Genomic DNA, 18,767 nt, shown 5'->3' on the forward strand with positions numbered 1-18,767 from the left:
CTCCTATCTTCTCCTCAGTAACACAGAACATTTACTTCTGTCTGGAACTGAAGGGCTTCTCTAGCCTCACTTGTGGATATTTTCTGCTTACCTGGCTCTCATCCGCACCTGTGCAAAAGTTTAATTTTCATTCATGAACTTTATCTTGTCCTCTCTGACACTGGTTTACTGTTGGTGCTGCCCCTTACTTTGTAGGGGTCTCGTCTGTGAAGCACAAGGTTCATAATACATCCATCCCAAGCTACCTCACTCCTAAGATTTCTTTCTTGGCTGTGGTGGGAGGTGACTTAGCACCAATCCTGAGAGGCATCCTGCTCTGAGCACTCAGGTCAGTGGCCCTGTGTCCGATTGCTGGTGAGCCGCTGTTCTCTTTCTACCACCGTGAAAATGCCAATCCCAATTTTGGTGTGCTGGTCTACAAGGTAATTTCTTGACTTCCTACTATTGGCCCATTGAAACAGTTCCTACATACCCCTGCCTGCTGCAGGAGCACCCTGATCCAAATACCACCTCCAAACAAGGGGTTGGGATCAAAGGTAATGAAAGATGAGTTAGGGCAGATTTAATGTCATTTGGTGATTGCAGGAGCTGGGAGGGAATAGTGTAATTAGCCTGATAATGATGAAACTCACCATGTACCATGAAAAAGAAAAAAAAGTGTCAATTTTTTTTATCCTTAGAGCCCATGGGCAGCATGTCATCGATGGAGGTGAATGTGGACATGCTGGAGCAGATGGACCTCATGGACATCTCTGACCAGGAGGCTTTAGATGTCTTCTTGAACTCCAATGGAGAAGACAACATTGTACTCTCCCCTGGTTTAGGTAAGAGTCACAACCAGACAGTATCAAATCGCTTAAACTTAACATCTTTCATGAACCCGTTTTCCCACATGTAGGTAAGGCAAATGAAATGCAGACTGTTCACTGTGCTAAACTGAAGTGTCCAGTTTTACTGCCTCCAGTCAGTCACTTCTAAGCTCTGCCCTTCATACAGCAATAGTATGTGGAATTCTACTTAAGACACTCTGATTTCATGTTCATTCAGCAATTGCTCACCAAGATCTTCCAGGATTGTGGGGCTTGCACCCTTAAACCTGAGCAGCTCTTCTGAGTAGCCAGTGTTTTCTTCATGTACAAGACAGAAGGGCAACCCTCAGGCCTCGGATATGGGTCCACAGGACTATGGGTCCCGACTCCTCTGACTTCACCCTCCTCTCAGCCCTCTATAGAGATAGGAATCATTTACTCACAGTGACGGTTATGTGTAAAATCTTAATTCCTTGTTAAGTTCTTGTAAAATTGGAGAATTGCTGAAGGCTCAATAATTCTGAGCTCATCTTAGCGCCAATATTCAGGGATTGAAGAAGCTATAGGATTATCTGTGTTGTGCATGGCTTATGGCTTTTAGCATATGCCCTTACCCTTTAAGCACAGTGCTTAACAGAATCTTATGGGCTTTAAAGAGTTTTTGGTCTTTTTCCAGTGTCACAGGTGCTCACCTGAGCACAGAACGGATGGTCAGCCAGCTTGTTCACCTGTGGCTCCTGCAGGGAGAACAACTAGGCTGTAGGGATCAAGGAAGGCAGCCTCAGTAGTGGTTCCCAACTGCAATACCTCAGAGGTCTTTTCTACTTTCTTCAACAGAGCATGAAACCAACCCCTGTGAGAATGAGATGACTCTTGAGATCCCAAGTCCCTCAGAAACGGCTATCCAGCCTCCTGCCTCACCCTCTGCCTGTGCTGAACTCGACACCGTTGAGGCCCCACTCATCCAGTCTGACGAGGAGGAGGTGCAGGTGGACACTGCCTTGGTCACATCACACACTGACAGAAACTCCAGCCCAGGTGTCAGTGATGACAGCGACTCATCTCAGGACATTTAGATGACTTGCCAGCTGTGTGCAGTCCTCCAAAGCCAGGGTCTGTAGAAGTTTTTGAATTTTCTTTTTTTACACAATTGCTAATGGTATGTGAGAATCATTGGAGAAGAGCTCACAATAAAGCTGTGGACTGAACAGTAAGCTGTGGTGAGCACGTGGGGTGTATGAAAGGCTTCTTCCTTGGCAGGTGCTTACAGCTGATAGGACCAAGCAATCCTAAGGAACTCAGGTATGGAGGGTCACTTAGGAAGGGCTTGCAGGGGACAGGACCTAGACCTATCCGTGTGGGCTGCATACCCTGGTGTAACCCGGAGAAAACAGCTCTTCTAACATGATCAACAGAAAAACAATTTTACCCATCAGCTGAGCCATTATAGTAAACAAGCTTGCTCCCCCACGGAGTGGCTAGGAAAATGCTTCAGTAGCTCCACTCCCTGGCCAAGGAGGAGACTTGCAGCCTCTGCCCCACCAACCAGAGAAGAAAGCCCATCCCTTCCCTCACTACCCACAAGACAGACAAAAATGTCCAAAAAGTTGTTTTTATTATTAAACCTTGTAGTACAAACCTGAAAAGTAAACAAAAAACTGGCAATAAACCACACGAAGTCCTCCCTTGAGGGAGGGGTGCAGAGCAGCGCTAATAAATTAAATGTCAAACTGTAAGCCATAGGCGAAAGTTTACTGTCAAAAAGAGGGAAAAGTACACAGCAAGGCCATAAAAAACTGGACAACCACATGGGAAAACACTCGACTGTTGTGTAATCGTTAAATATTCCAAAACAGCTCAGTCTTCTGCAACAACCACCAAAGTGGATCCTAGGCCATTCCTGGCAGTCACCACTGGCAAGCTCAGTGCAATATGGGTAGCTACGGACTGATCCAATTATGAAACAAAGAACAGCTTGTGAAAAGTTTCCCTTTTTTATTCCACACATACTGTACACACAACCGGAGAAGGGCAACAGCTACTCCATTACCATGTTTTGTTGTTGTTGAGTGGTGTAAGCAGCACTTATAAATGTTACAAGAAAAACCCTGTAAGCATCCAATCCAGCCGATGAAGAAACTGAAATGTAAGGCTTTTCTTCATCTTTTCTCACCCCTCCCCTCCCCCCCACCAAGAAAAGGCTCAAGTATTTAAAACAATTTACAGGAGTATGTACAAAGGGGACGGGATTCTTTTTTTTTTCCTTTTTTGTTAAAATATGACAAGAAAAATAGACAAGATGAGCACAGATGTATTTTCACATTCAAAAACAACTGCAGACTTAGTGGCTCTAATTGTGTTTTAAACAGAGATTAATGCTGATGTGTGAGAGAGACAGGCAGAGACGGAGGTGGAATGTCAGGAAATTGCACTGGGTGACAGGGAAGCACTTACAATCAACTACTGGTTTCCTTTTTCCTCAAAGATGCTATTCGAAGGGTTTTTTGATTTTTTTTTTTTGGTGGATTTTTTTATATTTATTTTTTTTGATAAAGTAGCCAACAGCACCAAAAAAATAACAGAATGGATTTCCTAACGAAATCAGGCACAGGTCTCCCACAGTGACCCTCCAAGGCAGGCAGTCTTTGTCTTCGTCCTCTCTCCTCGAACGGATGCATAGTGATGTGCTGGTATGAGAACCTCGTCACTCAAACCTCACATTTTGCCTTCAGCTGCCAATAACCGCCCCACTAAACATACAAGGCGCTCCGGTTTCAAAAGGTACAGACTCCCTTTGCACAAGACAGAAGAAAAGACAGCCAAAGTAAAGCCATTTCAAGTTTCTTTTTTCTGTATATGTGTGTGTTCTTCTATCCCTTTTCCCAATCTAGAAAAATCTGTTCATGTGACTGATGGTTTTAAAATTTGTTCTCCAAACTTCACCCTCTTCAAAAATGGGTTAAAAAGCCTTTATTCCCCAACAGTTACCAAACAAAACAAAAACAAACAAACAAAAACAGAACAAAACAAAACAAAAAGGCTTGTTAGCCGTGGGGGCAATACAAATTAATACAGCCCCTCATAGGTTTTAAACAGTGAGTGTACGGCAGCTTCCAAACCCGACTGCAGTATCTAGATATCTACGTACAAAAACTTCAACAGTTTAATGCTAAAACAAAATCAGTTCTCTAAAACCAGAAGAAATTCTTCTTTAGAGCTAGTGCAAAGACAGCGTGTATCCTACAGCAAGTACTCCAAACTAGAATATAGTAATTACAAAAAATATATAAGTGACCATGGGTTCGGCATCTTCATGAGGATGGTAGCCGAGATGGTGGCACATCCACAGTCGCTCTCTTGCGGGGGCCTCTTTTTGGTGTGGGTTTGTTGAGACAGTTCTCAATGCCGCCGTGTTTGCCAGACACTTTACCACATATCTGGTTGACCAAACTGATGATCTGCTCCTGCCAGGATAACAGAGAGACCGCATTAAGTTAGTACAGCAGAGGGGTCCCAGACAACAAACATTACCTTAGCATGAGGACTTATGAGTGTGTTGCACCAGACATGGGCAAGCTTTCTAAATAGCTTTAGGATTCAGAGATGCATAGGACTTTTGAATAGGACAGGACGACACCTAAAGAAGCTAGAGAGACCTTTCCATTGCTGAGAGCATACACAGCTCCCTCTTACAGGAGGAGCTGGATTCCCAAGGCCCACTTCTGCTGCTCATAAGTGTCTTGTAACTCTAGCACCAAGGAACCAAATGCCTTTGACCTCTAGTGTACTGTACCCTCATATATGTAATTAAAGTATTTATTTTTGAAAAGAATTCCTCCCAGCCAGGGGGCAGGCCATCTCTTGGCCCTGAATCAAATAGTTGGGGTAGGGAAGAGAGACACCTGCTGCAGTTATCTCTTGAAAGAATCAATGTGAGAAGAAAAAAAAAATCCAGAAATTAAGAACAGCAGCCAGCTACCACTTGCTCATCACTGAAAGAGGTGAACAAGCCGAGGGCAATACTTGAGAGCTCACCCTGGTGGAGAAAATCAAGAGAGCTTCTGGGCTGATAAACCCTGCAATTAACTGCCCAGGCCCAGAACCAGGGTTGAGTTAGCCCACCCCAGCATCCACCCCATCTGTCATCTGCTGGAGCCAAAGCTGGAAGATCTCCACAACACAGGGCAACAACAGGATAACCAAAATGAGTTCCAGTGAGGGCCCAGTGTTGATGGTGTAGCAGAAACCAGAGGCCTTGAACTCTTTGCAGTGAAGACTTGCAAGTAAAGATGTGTGGATAAAAGGATTTACTGTGGCACACTACAGCTTCCATGATGAGATCCCCCCTGTTAAATTTTATTTTATCTTGGGTGGGGGTGGGGGTTACAAGGTTAGAGGTCAGTTATAAAGGGACAGGGAAATAAATGGGATTGGGATGCATGGTATGAAAGACACAAAGAATCAAAAAGTTTAAAAGCAAAAAAGAACACAGCCAGATCTGAGAAGAACTGCAAGCCCAGGACAAGCATGGCTAAGCAGGATGGCCAGCTACATTACTGACTTCTTCCTAATACCACAAGGCACCTACATTCATGTTTCTAAATGGCCAGCTTATCTTGCTGTGCCCCACACTGGGGTGCTTCATGGGCACCAGCTTTGGGACTATGCTAAAGTTCTCCAGTATGTGACATTACCAAGTCAAATGACTCAAAGAGGGAATAGCTACATCCTTGTTCCTCACCCTTCATCTCTCTACCAAAATGTATCCACAGTGGTAGTCCACACTTGGGAATCACAGGTCTCCAGGGGTCGGGGAAGAAGAAAACACATTTGGGGCCAGCCTGGGACACACTGGCTGTCTAAAAATTGAGAGCATGGGCAGAAAGCCCAAATACCTAGCAGGGTGGCTGGGCACCATGATTGAGGAATGGATGCAGCTCTGGACAAAAGGCTCCTGACGTTCACACAGTGGAGCTCTGTCTCTGAAAAGTCATAGAAGGAACTGAAGGCCACAAAAACCTAACACATCTGCCGACTTAACACAGGGCCCTTGCCTCCTGTAGACTGACTCCCTTGTGCCAAGCTTGGAGACACAGTGTGAAACTTTGCCTTCTGTCCTCATGCAGCCAGGCTGACACGTGTCCAGGTGTCTCCTGGGAGCTTCACAGTGCACAAGAGGAGGACTGGGGTGTGGAAGGGACAGGCCTGGAATCCTAGCATATCTGTCATTGGCCTGGACAGGAGTGCTCATCGGTGGGCTGCGCAGGACCTTGAAATAAGAGCATTTATTGATCCTACAAACTACTTGACTTCGATTCAGGACTGTTACTGACTTCCTTAACTACAGCAAGCCTCTGGTGGAGGGAGAGGCTGTTAGGTGCATTTTTCCTTTCCCATCAAAGCCAGGGACTAGACAGACATCAGACCGCCAGATCAATGTGCTGCTGTACTTTCAGGATGTTGGTCGTAGTAAAATGTTTCCACCCCACTGCTCAGCTTCTAGCAGCACATTCAGGAAAACGGTTCCAGCCTGCCCTAATCATGTGCTCAGATGCCGTCCCTGGTTGTGCTTGCTGTGGCCAAATCTGGGCCCGGGGGGGTGGGGGGTGGGGGGGTTAATTTTAAACACATTGTGATATTTGCTGCTCACATAACAAAGTAGGAACTACAGAAGTATGTTATCGTCACTGAACACAACAGGAATAAATAGACCTGCTTTCTGCTCTGCAGCCTTGTAACATGAGTCCAACCTACACCTGACTCACCCTTGGCAAGCCTGGGACAAGTAAGTAAAGGCCTTGAATTTGAATGTACTCCTGATCCAAGGAGGGAAGTGATGGGGGCAGAAGAACAGCTAGAAGGCAGAGCCTGGGACAACATGGATAATGTGCTACACAGCCAGTCACAGAGCTGGGGAACACACAGTGGTGATGGCCACTGTCCAAAAGGTGACACTGCCTGACTCATGGCACCAGGTTGCCAAATGTACAGCACCAGGCAAACCAGGATTGGCATATCCCATCAGAGAACTGGAAGCTGTCAGCCAAGGAGACAGGAGCATGTGCTGCAGCCTGTGAGAATCTGGAGAGGGCTGCTTGAGATGTTCCTTGACCCAAAGTGGGGTTAGAAGTGGAGAAACAAGAGCAGCTTTAGCCAGAATGTATCTCAATACTGTTGGGGTGGGCAAGGCAATAAAGTATACACACTGTATCGATAGTACAAGTTAGAAGACCAACTAGAATAGTAAATAGTATTTGTTCCAATGGTGAAAGAAAAGATATGTACGGAGGTTCCTTTAGCAGCTATTCCAACCTATGATTTCAGAACCCCTGGGAGTCAATCCTTTCACAGGGGTCACATAATCAGATATCCTGCATATCAGATACTTACATTAGGACTCATGACAGGAGCAAAATTACAGTTACCAAGTAGAAATAAAAATAATTTTATGTTGGGGGTCACCCCAACATGAGGAACTGTATTAAAGGGTAAGAAACACTGACTTAGAAGGTGAGGTAGATATGACGTGTAGAACTTAATGCAGAATCCCATACTGAGCAAAAAGAAAAAGGGTATGAAGCTGTGGAGACAGTGTGGCTCACAAGTGGACTTGATTCCCAGCAGGTCGGCAGCGCAGGAGGCCATATTCCAGGGCTGCCAGGGAGTTGGGCCCCCAAGGTAAAGCATTCTACTATGAACACAGAACATGGAATCAATGGTGAGTGAAGGGGCAGCCATGGCCAGTGCAGGTGTCCAAATCATGCAAGGAGCATCGCCATCACACACACACACACACACACACACACACACACACACACACACCTGTCCTGACTCAGTGTGTTCACAGTATCACAGTCTGAAAAGCATACATGGGACCCATCCCCCAGGGCTCAAATGATCCCTTCCCACCATAACAGCACACAATCCACAGCCGCAGAAGTCCCTAAGGCAGCTCTTCCGCACGTCTCCTGTCTGTACAGACAAGGTCAGAGGAGGCTGCAGCTCAAATTCAGCATCTCATGAGGCCTCCACTCCAAGGCCAAGCAAAGACTCCAAAGAACTTAAATGTTCTGTGGCTAGCACAGCCAATGGCTGGCTGCAAAAAGCAAGGAGAAGCAAGACATGATTTAGCAGCTGCTAGCAAGGAAGCTTGTTAGTGAAAAGGTGACAGGTTCACTGAGCAATGCCACCTAAAGGCCAATGTCGCCCTTAGGATACCCCAGCCCGAAAGGCAAAGTGGGAAAAAGCTATAGAAGTTGCCTGGCCAGGAAGGTTGACAATCATTCTGTTGTGTGCAGAACCGCCACAGGTGAAGAGTACCAAGGCTGGCAGTGCCGCCAAAAGGCAATCATAACTGCCAGAAATGGCCTTGGTGGCAACTTTTTCTGACCCACATTTAACAGGCTCAGGAGACAGGAAAATGCTCTGTGGAGAGCTTGAGTAGTCGTGGAGGTAGAGAGTTGATTCCCAAAATGCAGTTATCAAGGCAGGTGCCAGGGTGAATAGCCCTGGAGGGCCATGTCAGGGGACAAGCACCTCCTGTGCAAGAAGCAAACCTGCCATGTGGAAAACGCACAGAATCTGACAAAGGTACGAGCACTCACTCTGTAGACTGGGCACTGAGGATCTGACGTGGGGGTCAGAAGACACAGCATAACTCAAAGCTACCATCTCTCCAGTCTAGACATGGATGACTAGCGTCCACTATAAGTCCTTTAGCCTCCGTTCTGCAAGCATGGCTAGGCCCTGAGCTAATGTCATCTGAGCTAAGAAGGCCTCTATAGTACCCAGGGCCCTGCCCAAGTCAGAACTGACCTCGTCATAGCGGTACATCAGCTTCAGCCCACGGCAAGACTTCTGTTTCTCCACATGGCGCAGTGCACACTCCAGACAGAACACAACATTCTCGTTCTCCTGAACCACCTTTAGGGAAAGGATACAAGCTGAGTTTAAGGCAGTGGTCAGTGACTTACAACAGTGCAAACTGATGAGAAACCAACAAGGTTTCAACAAGGTGGGAAATGAGGCAAGAAAGGAGCAGCTCCTGCCTTAGCTCTCCAAGCCCATCCAGATCTATGCACCTCATCATAGAGGTGGGACAAAATACACTGGTATTGGCTTAGAATTCAGACTTGGGGAGTTTCTGACCAAAATATGTTGGCCGGGCTCCTAATCTGTATTACCCCTGAGGACATCATGCTGCTGCCTCCCAAGCATGTGCCCTGTTACCTGAAGTCTCATGAAAAGACACTGACACTGGGGGGCCTAAGAAGGGCACATGTAATCTCACCCTTTATGAGACCTCAGGTCCTATCACCTGGATGTTATAATAAATAGGAACAGTGGTTCTGACACTTGGGTGCAAATATTTGTTGGGCTTTTAAAAAATATTTTAAAGGCTTTTTCTCAGAAGCTTCCATGCAACAAAGAAGAACTGGTTGCCCCTTTCAATGACTCCAAGGGCTAATCACAAAGAGTTTTGAGCAATGTAAGTTATTAGCATTAATAAAACCCCATCAAGGTAAATCTTTATTGCCAGCCTTACAAAATCTAGAAACACAGATGAAATACCTCTGGGTATGTAGAGGATGTTTTTCAAAATGTTTAACTGAATATGGTGGAACCTAGGCGGAATAAAACCTAGAGGGGTGGGAGCGGGGCACCAGCATTCCTCTTGATTTATGACTACAGACACAAGGTGGCTTACTGTGGCCAGCTGACTCTTGCTTTTGCTACCATGGTCTGAGGAGGCCAGGGGCTGGATGAAGGCTTGGTGTTGGGACCCACGGTAGGTTAGCATGGAACCCACGTGCAGATAGACTCACCATGGACAGGTAGCACAAATGCTGGCAGATCTGGCACCTCCTCTCTGACGTTTCCAGCTGCAGCCACTTTCGAGGCTTTTTCTTACCATCCGCCACCATGCTATTGCCATCATGGCTGCCATAGCGGGCTGAAGAGTGAAGGCCAGCCTCAAACAACTGCCTGCGCTGCCGCAGTTCTGTATCCCTGTGTAGGTGAGTGACAGGCACCATGAGAAGGTTGCATGCCCACAATGGACACCTGGTTCTTCCAGAGAACATGCCATAACCCCTTTAGACTAGATTTGTTCTCCAAGACAACACAGACAGGCCATGGGGTAAAAAGCCTAGCAAACCTTCCTGAAACCCCAGCCAGAGGCCATGTACTTCAGACAAGAGAGCCATGGGGTGACTGGATTTCGCTCAAGATTACAAATATTCTTGCTCAAAGTCAAGGACAGATTTTTACCTATTTGCTAGGCCTACCCTTGAAGATTTTATATAGCTGGTGGGCATCTTTATGTTTCCCATCAACATATTCCCCCAGAGAGGGAAGCCTCAAGAGGATTCAAGTGAGGCCAGAGTGTAACACAGAGAACCAGGTACAATATAACACAGAGAACCAGGTATAATACACACCCTGTCCTTCAATGACTGTCTGGCCTGTGTGAAGCTGAGAAACACCTTCAACACGTGTGGAATACAAGCTGGGTCAACTTAAGGGGACAAACTAGCACCACAACAGAGTCGGGTAATATTGGTGCCTCGATGGTTTGTGTGTCTCTATCTGGAAGAGAGCCTAGGGTTGGACATGGTGAGCCCCTCTTCTAACTACCACTCCAACACTAAAGCCTAGAGCAAAGTATTACAAAAAGGTGAGTCCACCATCAACCATAAAGAGGAATGACAGCCTGAGATCACACACTTCATATTGGCTCACCAGGAGCTTCAGAGGCCCAGTATCATCCAGGAAGACAAGAGGGAACTGCAGTTCTGGTAACTACTACCAGCTTACTCAGCCCTGTCCTGCCATCAGCTGTTGCATCCCCTGAAGTCTTGGGATCTTGGTCTACAGTACCTGAGCTCGTCCAGAAGGGCTGAGATGGTACTGAGGGTGGGACCATTTTCCTTTTTTGCTTCTGCTTGTGCAATCTGGTAGAGCAACTTCTCCATGGAGAATGGCTTAGCTATATGGCGGCGCTTCATCTCCTGAAAGAGGAGTCACCTTTACAAAAGGGTCTATTTCCATGAGTTAATGAGCAGCCAAGGTCCATAGTGGCAGGTAGGCTGTGTGAATTTCTAAAGTGGCAACTGGACTTGGATTATCGCTATCAGCTGTGTAGCCACTTCGCTTACCTGGAGAACAGCACCAGATTCCAGGGAAGACCTAGCTAGCACCTCATTGCCGGCCATAAGGCAGCAGCACAACCCAGAATGGGCAGAGATGTTCTATGTATTCCATTACTAGCCTCCCCACAACTGCAGAATGGCTAGTAATGGAAGTCAAAAGCCTTCTTGATAAAGCCTTTCCTAGAGAAAACTTTCCAGCCAGCTCTTGAGGATCTCCACCCAACAGTGCAGTGAAAGGAGCTCAGGGGCTAAGGTTTTCCAACATGAACTTCACACTCGCACTGCATCAGGTCTACACAATGCCTACGGCACACCTGCACTGCTTGCTTACCTTGGCAGTCTCGAAGCCCATACTTGTCCACTGGGTGGTAGCAAAGTGCACTGTTTCTGAGACGCTGTAGCCACAACACACTTTAGACACAAAGGACCCCGGGAAGCAGACAACAAACTGCCCGCTCTGCTGCACAGTCCTGTGGACCTTGATCCCCTCTTTACACAGCACCTCTGGGGAGATCTGCAGAGATAACGCCAACTGAGATATGTGCCCACTTTGATCAGCCAGGCAAACCCATGTCCCGTGGCATAAGGACACCAGCCAGGTTATGTGGACATTCAGTTGACAGGAACCCTGATGGAGGGGCCGCAAAAGAACCAGATTATACTTCTCCTTCAGGAAATAACAAAGTCATGAAGCACAAGCCAGTGGTAGTCTAAGAGGTTTCTACCATAGTTCCTTCCTTCTTAGGACCACAACCCTTTTGGAGCACTTCCTCCCCCAGCCAGCACTGTCAGGAGCTGCCAACAATCAATTCCCCGCTGTGTGGGTGACAACAGACCTACCATGACATTGCTCTCCAGCATTTGCAGCCCTGGGGTACCATTGGCCTGTAGCAGGGTGTGGACCACGCCTTCCAGCTTGTTCTCCTCCTCAGCAGGAATGCAATACCTGGGATGTTAGAAACACAGGAGATACTTGGTGGGACCTTTTTCGTCATGGACCAACCTCAGAGAGGGCAGCTGAGCTGTAGTGCTGGCCCAGTGCCCTGCTCTGTCACTGTTGGCTGCTTCTGCCCTGCACAAAGCCAAACCACAAACACGGCCTTATACACGTGGCTCACTTTATGCAGATCTGACCCACAAGGTGGGCCAAAAAACCTTCAAACCAAAGCCAGATATAGTTAAACCTCCTGTAAATCAGAAACACACACAACTGCATCCCCCTCAGCTTATGTGAGTTCTCTGACACTGCAAAGAAAGAACTGTCTGGCTCTCAAGCATAGGAACAGGATTTGATGCTGTTCCTAACAAGAAAACATGGGTACATGGGGGCCCCTAGCCAAGGCAACCAGGGAAGACCTAAAGTTCCCGGCCAGGAAGAGACCTAGGAAAGGACCAAGCCCAGTGTGCACACACACAGCTCCTTTCCCAGGAAACTAGGAAATCAACAGAGACCTGGGGAACCCTCACTCTACCAGTGTGTCAGAACCCCGCTTGAAGGAATTGTGGTTAGTAAAACACCTAAGAGAAGGGAGATAAGAGTCTTAACATGGGAGCAGAGAGTGACCACGAGGAACGCCGTGGGTCTAGGACATACATACTAAAGATTATGGAGCCCTCAGTGGGAGAAAAGGCAATAAATACAGGTAACTCAGTCAAAGGGAGAATCTAGACCTCACAGCAGTAGCAGAGGTTGAACATTTTCCTGGCTCTATCTCAATGCCTCACGTAGCCCACCATCAAGAAAATGCCAATTGTACCACAAGATCGTCCTGGTTCACATGGTTATGAGCAAAAGTATGAACAGAAGCCTATTCATGAACTACAGGGAGCCAGCTGCAGGACAGGGTCATCTGTCTGAATGACTACTGCCAAAACAAATGGCTAACATGGTAGACTGGGGTCTTAAAAGGCCCTGGGGCTGCTGCAGACATCAAATCTCTCATCAACACTGATAACATGGGAGCACAGACAGATCTGTCAGCCTCAGCGGTAACTGCCAGTAGCCCCTCCTCCCTCAAACACAGACACAAGTTTGGCCAGCTACCTCAACATTCAATAGTCAAATACACAATTTTATCTCTTTGCAGCAAATCACGGCCTCAGTTGCTGAAAGAAGGTACCAGCCACATGTTTCTTAATGTTTATATCATTTCAAAGCCATTATTAATGCATGATTGAAATGCTGAGTTTCTAATATATATTACATGTAAGAAAACTATGTGCCATACAGTTCTCTGATCATATCCTTGGCTCTACTTTCATCTATGCTGTTAAGAGACCAAGAAAAACAGCTCACAGAATCTCAAGTTTCAACCCCTTCAACTACACATTCAAGCTATTAAAATAACCTACACATGCCACTTCAAGCTTGCCGTGCTGAACAGCTTATGTCAACTTGACACATCTGAGAGAAGGAACTTCAGTTAAGAAAAGGCCTCCAGCCGGGCGGTGGTGGCGCACGCCTTTAATCCCAGCACTCGGGAGGCAGAGGCAGGCGGATCTCTGGGAGTTCGAGGCCAGCCTGGTCTACAAGAGCTAGTTCCAGGACAGGAACCAAAGCTACGGAGAAACCCTGTGTCGAAAAATCAAAAAAAAAAAAAAAAAAAAGAAAAGAAAAAAGAAAAGGCCTCCAGAAGATCCAGCTGTACGCAGGCCTGCAAGGCATTCTCTTAATTAGTGATTGATGGAGAAGGACACAGCCTATTCTGGGTGGTGCCATCCCAGGACTGGTCGTCCTGGGTTCTATAAGGAAGAAGGCTGAACAGGTAGATCATGGAGAGCAAGCAGTAAGGATCTCGCCCCTGCATGGCTTCTGCATCAGATCCTGCCTCCAGGTTTCTGTCCTTGAGTTCCTGCCTTGGCTTTTAATGATAAACAATGGATGATGTGGGAGTTTAAGCCAAATAAACCCTTCCCTACCAGCGACTTACTTTTGGTCATGGTGTTTCATTACAGTAATAGCAACCCTGACTAAGACACCTCGACTAAGATTTTCACATAACCATGCCACAGGTCAGTGTTAGCCACAGAAGCATCTGCACCGAGTGGGACCTCAGCCATAGATTCTCAAAGAAACACAACTGTCCACAGGGGTGCAGCATTCCACAGCTGCCGGCTGCTCTCTGGCTCGTGACCACTATGATCCGGTTCCACATGTCCACTCATACCACCAGCCGCACCCCAGCAAGTCCCACAGGACTCTGGAGATCACACTTAACAACACAAAGACCTCCTCCTTGCTCATCAGGTCATAAACAACTTGTACCCCACACTTGCAAACTGCTGTCCACATGGGCTCCAGAGGAGACATCAGTTGAAGACTGTTTACTTAAAGAACATTCTGTCACCCCATTAGGTAAATTAGCAGTTAGTGGAGATGACTGAGACCAGCATGCCGTGAGACTGAGATGGGATAGCATACGATATGCAGTCAACCACCACCAGCTGCTCTCAACACAGAGCTCAGAGGACCAACAAAAAGAACGCACTGCTCAATGTTTCAGCTCTTGTAAAGGCCACTCAGATGAAGCTGCCCATCTAGACGAGCCCCCCATGGCACTGTGGGAATGCTGCCATGAGATCAACTCTTAGAATTCCACAATACATAACTGGGAGGCCCCAGAAGGGAAGCAGAGTAAGCAGGCAATTCACAAGAGAACAACACAAAAGGCCAAGAATGGAAAACATCTTTTGCTACCCCGCAACCTCCTGTGGCAGAGGTAGAAAGCACATGCCCTGGCTAGGGAAAAGATGCATTTCTTCCAGCTGCTACAGGCTCAGGCCCTTTACAGCACCAGTTAGTGGGATGCCTAGGGCAGCGTGCATCCACTGCTGTGGGTCAGTACTCACCAAATGCAGTCAGCACCAGTGTGTAAGTAGTCGATATATGGAAGGTGATTTTGGTCTCGAGACCAGCATGAGGTAGAAAAGACCATGCCAATATTTAGCCAAGGAATAGTCACTCCTACAATGTAAGAGAAGAGATGTCATGTTAGAGCAACAGAGCTTCAGTGTGATGGCCATTAAAAGTTTCCTCCGGGGGGAAACGCGGTTTTGCCTCTCCCACACATACCACACCAAGAAAAAGATGGACGCCTGCGCTTCCCCATTCGCTACACAGAATGAATCCACTAGCTTGTTGACCCTTAGAGCTGAGAACGAATGTGTAAAGCCCGAGGGACTGAGAAGCCTGGCGTGAGTGCGTCTACAGTCAGCAAGTGGGATACAAAGTTTCTGGCCTGGGTAGAAAGGAGTCTCTCAGGCTTCCCATTCCAAGGCCCAAAGAATTCACAGCAATCAGAACCTCCATAAGATTTGTTTTGCCTAAGTCAAAAGCAGTCTTACTACTTGGCCCATTTATTGTGGCTGCTGACAAAAAGAGCATTTAGGATTCGGTTTTAAAAACCCCTTTTTAACCCAAGTTAAACTAGGCTCACCAAACTTTTAGATTTTGACAGGTGGGGACCCACATTTTCTCGAGACTTTAATTACAATCTCCTCCCTCTCTCCCAATGTTAAAATGTCAGTACATGTACTCTGCAGCTAAGACGCCAGGCCTTAGGAGAAGCAGCCTGGCCTTGCTCTTGCTATGAAAGGGGGGACAGGGGTGTTTGTAGTCATGCTTACCAGGCACAGCACCAAGGTGACGCAGGATGGACCCTGTGTTATTGGGGAGGACGGTGAGGTTCCATCCATGCCTGCAGAGGGAAAAAATGGGGGTATAACAGGCTGGTGGGGAAGTGCACTCTCTAGTCCCTGAAACATGGACAAAATCCTGGACCATTACCTTGAAAAGGGCTCTGATTTTCCCACCGGGAACCCGCTGCCATGGGTATTAGTGTCCACTTTTCCGCAGTGGACTGCCACATGACAGTCCTTCTCTTCCACTAGCCTCCAGTACTCTTGCTGTAAAGAAGAGGAAGCCAGTCATGGTCTATTTGGTACATGAAGCCCAAGACATGGTTGGAACATTATATCCAGGACAAGGTGTCTGTGAAGAGACTCCCATAAGCAACTCCTGCAGAACCTAAGGCAATGGTACAGCTGTCCTCCCTGAGGACACACCCTCAGACAAACAGTTGACACGTGGGATGACGGCACTGTCAGGGGAAGCCACCCACACGTACTGTGAGTGAGTGGAGAAACTGAATGTGGCTGTAATAGTTAGAAACCCTGAGGCAGTGGCTAAAGCTTGAGGGCAGCACACTCAGGGTCATGGGCTCAGTCTGTGCAGCAGGTACTAGAGTCAGAAAGCAGACCAGAGGCTACCAGGCAGAGGGCATGGTTGGTCTGTAAGGGGCTCAGAGAACTGAATTATGATTTGGGACAGTTATCACTGATGTGAATCTCATAGAAATGCATACTTAAACGCCTGTCACAGTGTTTGAGTGAAAGGAAGTGTGGATTCCAAAGCTTAAGTAAAACTGGATGCAGTAGTGTCCATATGTGATACCAGCATACTTAGGGCAATACATCAATCAGGTAAGGTGCTCACAGGGCACCTGGCCTGGCATAGGCATCAGTGAACAGAAACCTTGTGTCAAACGAGGTAGAAGGTATCACCTACAGTTTGTCTCTTTCATCCACATGTGCGATGGCAAGCACAACCCCACAGACAAACATGCAGAAATCTTAAAACAGTTAAAAGGGTGAAATGCATGTTAGAAAAGAAAATCTGCTTGTGGGAATGAAATTAAAAAGCAGAGAGAATACTGGGGGGAGGGGGGAGTCGAAGACTTCCTATGTTCCCACCTGAAAAATAAAAAATAAGCCTAGCACTAGCCTAGCACACTCACAATTCCTCCCTGCCACAGTCTCCAAACTCATCAGTACTCTGCTGCAACTAAGTTAGCAACAAAGACCCTGGTGACCTCGGTATAGTCCCTGCAAACCATAAAGGTGAAAGGAGAGTACTTCCAAACTGTCCTCTCATCATGTATATCATGATATACACGGTAAAGCCAGGCTACAATCTGAGCAGGTCCCACTAGAACTGGAAGGCTAGGGACAACGAGTGGTCTGAGAATGCACTGCAGTCAAGAAGGAAGCAAGCTGTGCTGAGATGTTCCCACAACCTTCCTCCTGCACTTTCAGTCAGCTTTCCCTCCCTCCACCTGAACATGAACCTGAGTGGAGAAGAAACTCAGCCAATGAGCACCCAGGATCAGTCTGCAACTCAATTCCCAGGAATGCGAGGGACAGTGACTCCTCACAAGAAGGGCCTTTCTAAAAGGAAAATGGCCACAAACCATAAAGCAATGCAATCCATTCCTGAATGGACCCTTGCCCACAAAGAACAGCCTGTGACTCAGAGACTGAGCAGAGCTTAGGCAGACAAACAGCCACCAACCTCAAGTAGAAACACAAGGACTTATTCCACATAAGCAGCTGCCAAATCAAGTCCCTGTCCAACAGGAGAAGAAAAGGCCCTGCCGTTTCCATAAGACAGAGTCCAAGGCACCAGCCAGGCACAAACTGAAATCTGAGTTTCTGAAAACCTCCCCTTTTGCTTCTAAATATTCAGGTAAAGACTACAGAAAAATGTAATCTTTCTGAGGAAAAAGAATTCAAGAATTCCTACACAAAAGCCTGTAAAATGAGCTATGGACAATAATCAGCAGCAGCAGCAGCTCCTGGAGATGCCACGGCTAAGCCCTCTCATCAGGCATGTATGACAGTGTCATGAGGCATCAAGAAGCACCTGTGATGGCCACATGGGTGTCGGAGCAGCCCAATGTAATGGCCATCCTACGCGGAGCTGAGCATGGATCTGAGAGAGGGTCTCAAACCCCAAGTCACACAGCTAGAATGGGAAGAGTATGATCAGTAAATAGAATTTTCCAAAGCCCTGAGATCAGAGTCCATCAGGAGAAACTGCACCCCTCAACACACTCCTCTTCCCAGCTACGAATGCTCTGAGTCAGGGATCTGAATGAACTGGCTTCTCTCCCTTTACAAACCAACTACGGCTAGGTTCCTATGTCAGCAGCTGTAGGGTCCTAGGGACTCTACTAGGCTGTGGCCAGGGAATGTAAACAAACAGGACTGCCTTCGTCCTGCATCACCTCTCACTAACAGCCGCTAATTGGGCACACGAGAGCTCACTGTATTTCCAGCATCGCACTAACTCCAAGAGAGAGCTGGCAATGGCACAAAAACGGTGACCTGCCAATCCCATTACATGAAGAACGGGAGAAAAGAAAAGTACACCATGACTTCAGGGAATTCCAAACATTCTCCTCCAGAACACACAGGGAGGACTGGGGAGAGGAGTTTACTGAGGACGAAAACTGCTAGGTGGACCAGTGATGGGAACCCAGACACGCCCCTCAGACCCCTCCAGCAGGGGGCCATGGAATCTCAGTCTTCAATGGACTAAGTCTTCATTTTCAAGAGAAAATGCCTGGCTACCCCAGCACACACAGGGCAACCCCAGCCTCTGTGCCCCTTCACACTACACCAATCCTGAGGGCTCCTTCTAGTGTCACGGGAGAGTGTATGGAGTGGACCAGCTCACCTCGATCTCTGCTGGGGCAGGCTCCTTGCTGAAGCACATGTTCATGATGTTCCTTGCTGTTCGATAAAAAGTTGTTAGCGAAACAGATCTTCCCTGAAACAAAGAAAACAGAGTTGAGCCTTGGCTTTATACCAAGACATAAATCTGGTTGTCACAAGTGTTTGACCAATGGCGTCCCCATGGTGACAAGCCACACTGTTCTCAGGAGGTGACAGCATCCCCGTAAGTGTGCGATCCCAGCACACTGCCTCCAGAGCACTAACTAGCAGTGAACAATGGAGACTGTAGAAT

At 47.3% G+C, this 18,767-nt stretch overlaps 2 protein-coding genes across 6 annotated transcripts in view; one reads left to right on the forward strand and one right to left on the reverse strand.

Annotated features, from left to right (window-relative positions):
- Positions 1–2,017, forward strand: part of Dtnbp1 (dystrobrevin binding protein 1) — a 102,911-nt gene extending 100,894 nt beyond the window's left edge. For all 4 annotated transcript variants that reach the window (XM_041632971.1, XM_041632969.1, XM_041632970.1 and 1 more), the window contains 2 exons: positions 681–824; positions 1,647–2,017. In XM_041632971.1, coding sequence (XP_041488905.1) covers positions 681–824; positions 1,647–1,885 — 383 coding nt within the window. In that variant the 3' untranslated portion in view covers positions 1,886–2,017. The remainder of the gene's footprint in view (positions 1–680; positions 825–1,646) is intronic.
- Positions 2,018–2,407: 390 nt separating this feature from the next.
- Jarid2 (jumonji and AT-rich interaction domain containing 2) overlaps positions 2,408–18,767 on the reverse strand; it is a 183,914-nt gene continuing 167,554 nt past the window's right edge. For both annotated transcript variants that reach the window (XM_041632966.1, XM_041632967.1), the window contains 10 exons: positions 18,477–18,569; positions 15,747–15,865; positions 15,587–15,657; positions 14,810–14,924; positions 11,801–11,906; positions 11,292–11,474; positions 10,689–10,819; positions 9,635–9,818; positions 8,625–8,732; positions 2,408–4,273 (listed from right to left, as the gene is read on the reverse strand). In XM_041632966.1, the coding sequence (XP_041488900.1) occupies positions 4,121–4,273; positions 8,625–8,732; positions 9,635–9,818; positions 10,689–10,819; positions 11,292–11,474; positions 11,801–11,906; positions 14,810–14,924; positions 15,587–15,657; positions 15,747–15,865; positions 18,477–18,569 (1,263 nt within the window). In that variant the 3' untranslated portion in view covers positions 2,408–4,120. The remainder of the gene's footprint in view (positions 4,274–8,624; positions 8,733–9,634; positions 9,819–10,688; positions 10,820–11,291; positions 11,475–11,800; positions 11,907–14,809; positions 14,925–15,586; positions 15,658–15,746; positions 15,866–18,476; positions 18,570–18,767) is intronic.

Source organism: Microtus oregoni, unplaced genomic scaffold (assembly GCF_018167655.1).
Source record: "Microtus oregoni isolate MIOR12 unplaced genomic scaffold, Mior012 000042F_ref0000377, whole genome shotgun sequence".
In the NCBI taxonomy this organism is placed as follows: Eukaryota; Metazoa; Chordata; class Mammalia; order Rodentia; family Cricetidae; genus Microtus; species Microtus oregoni.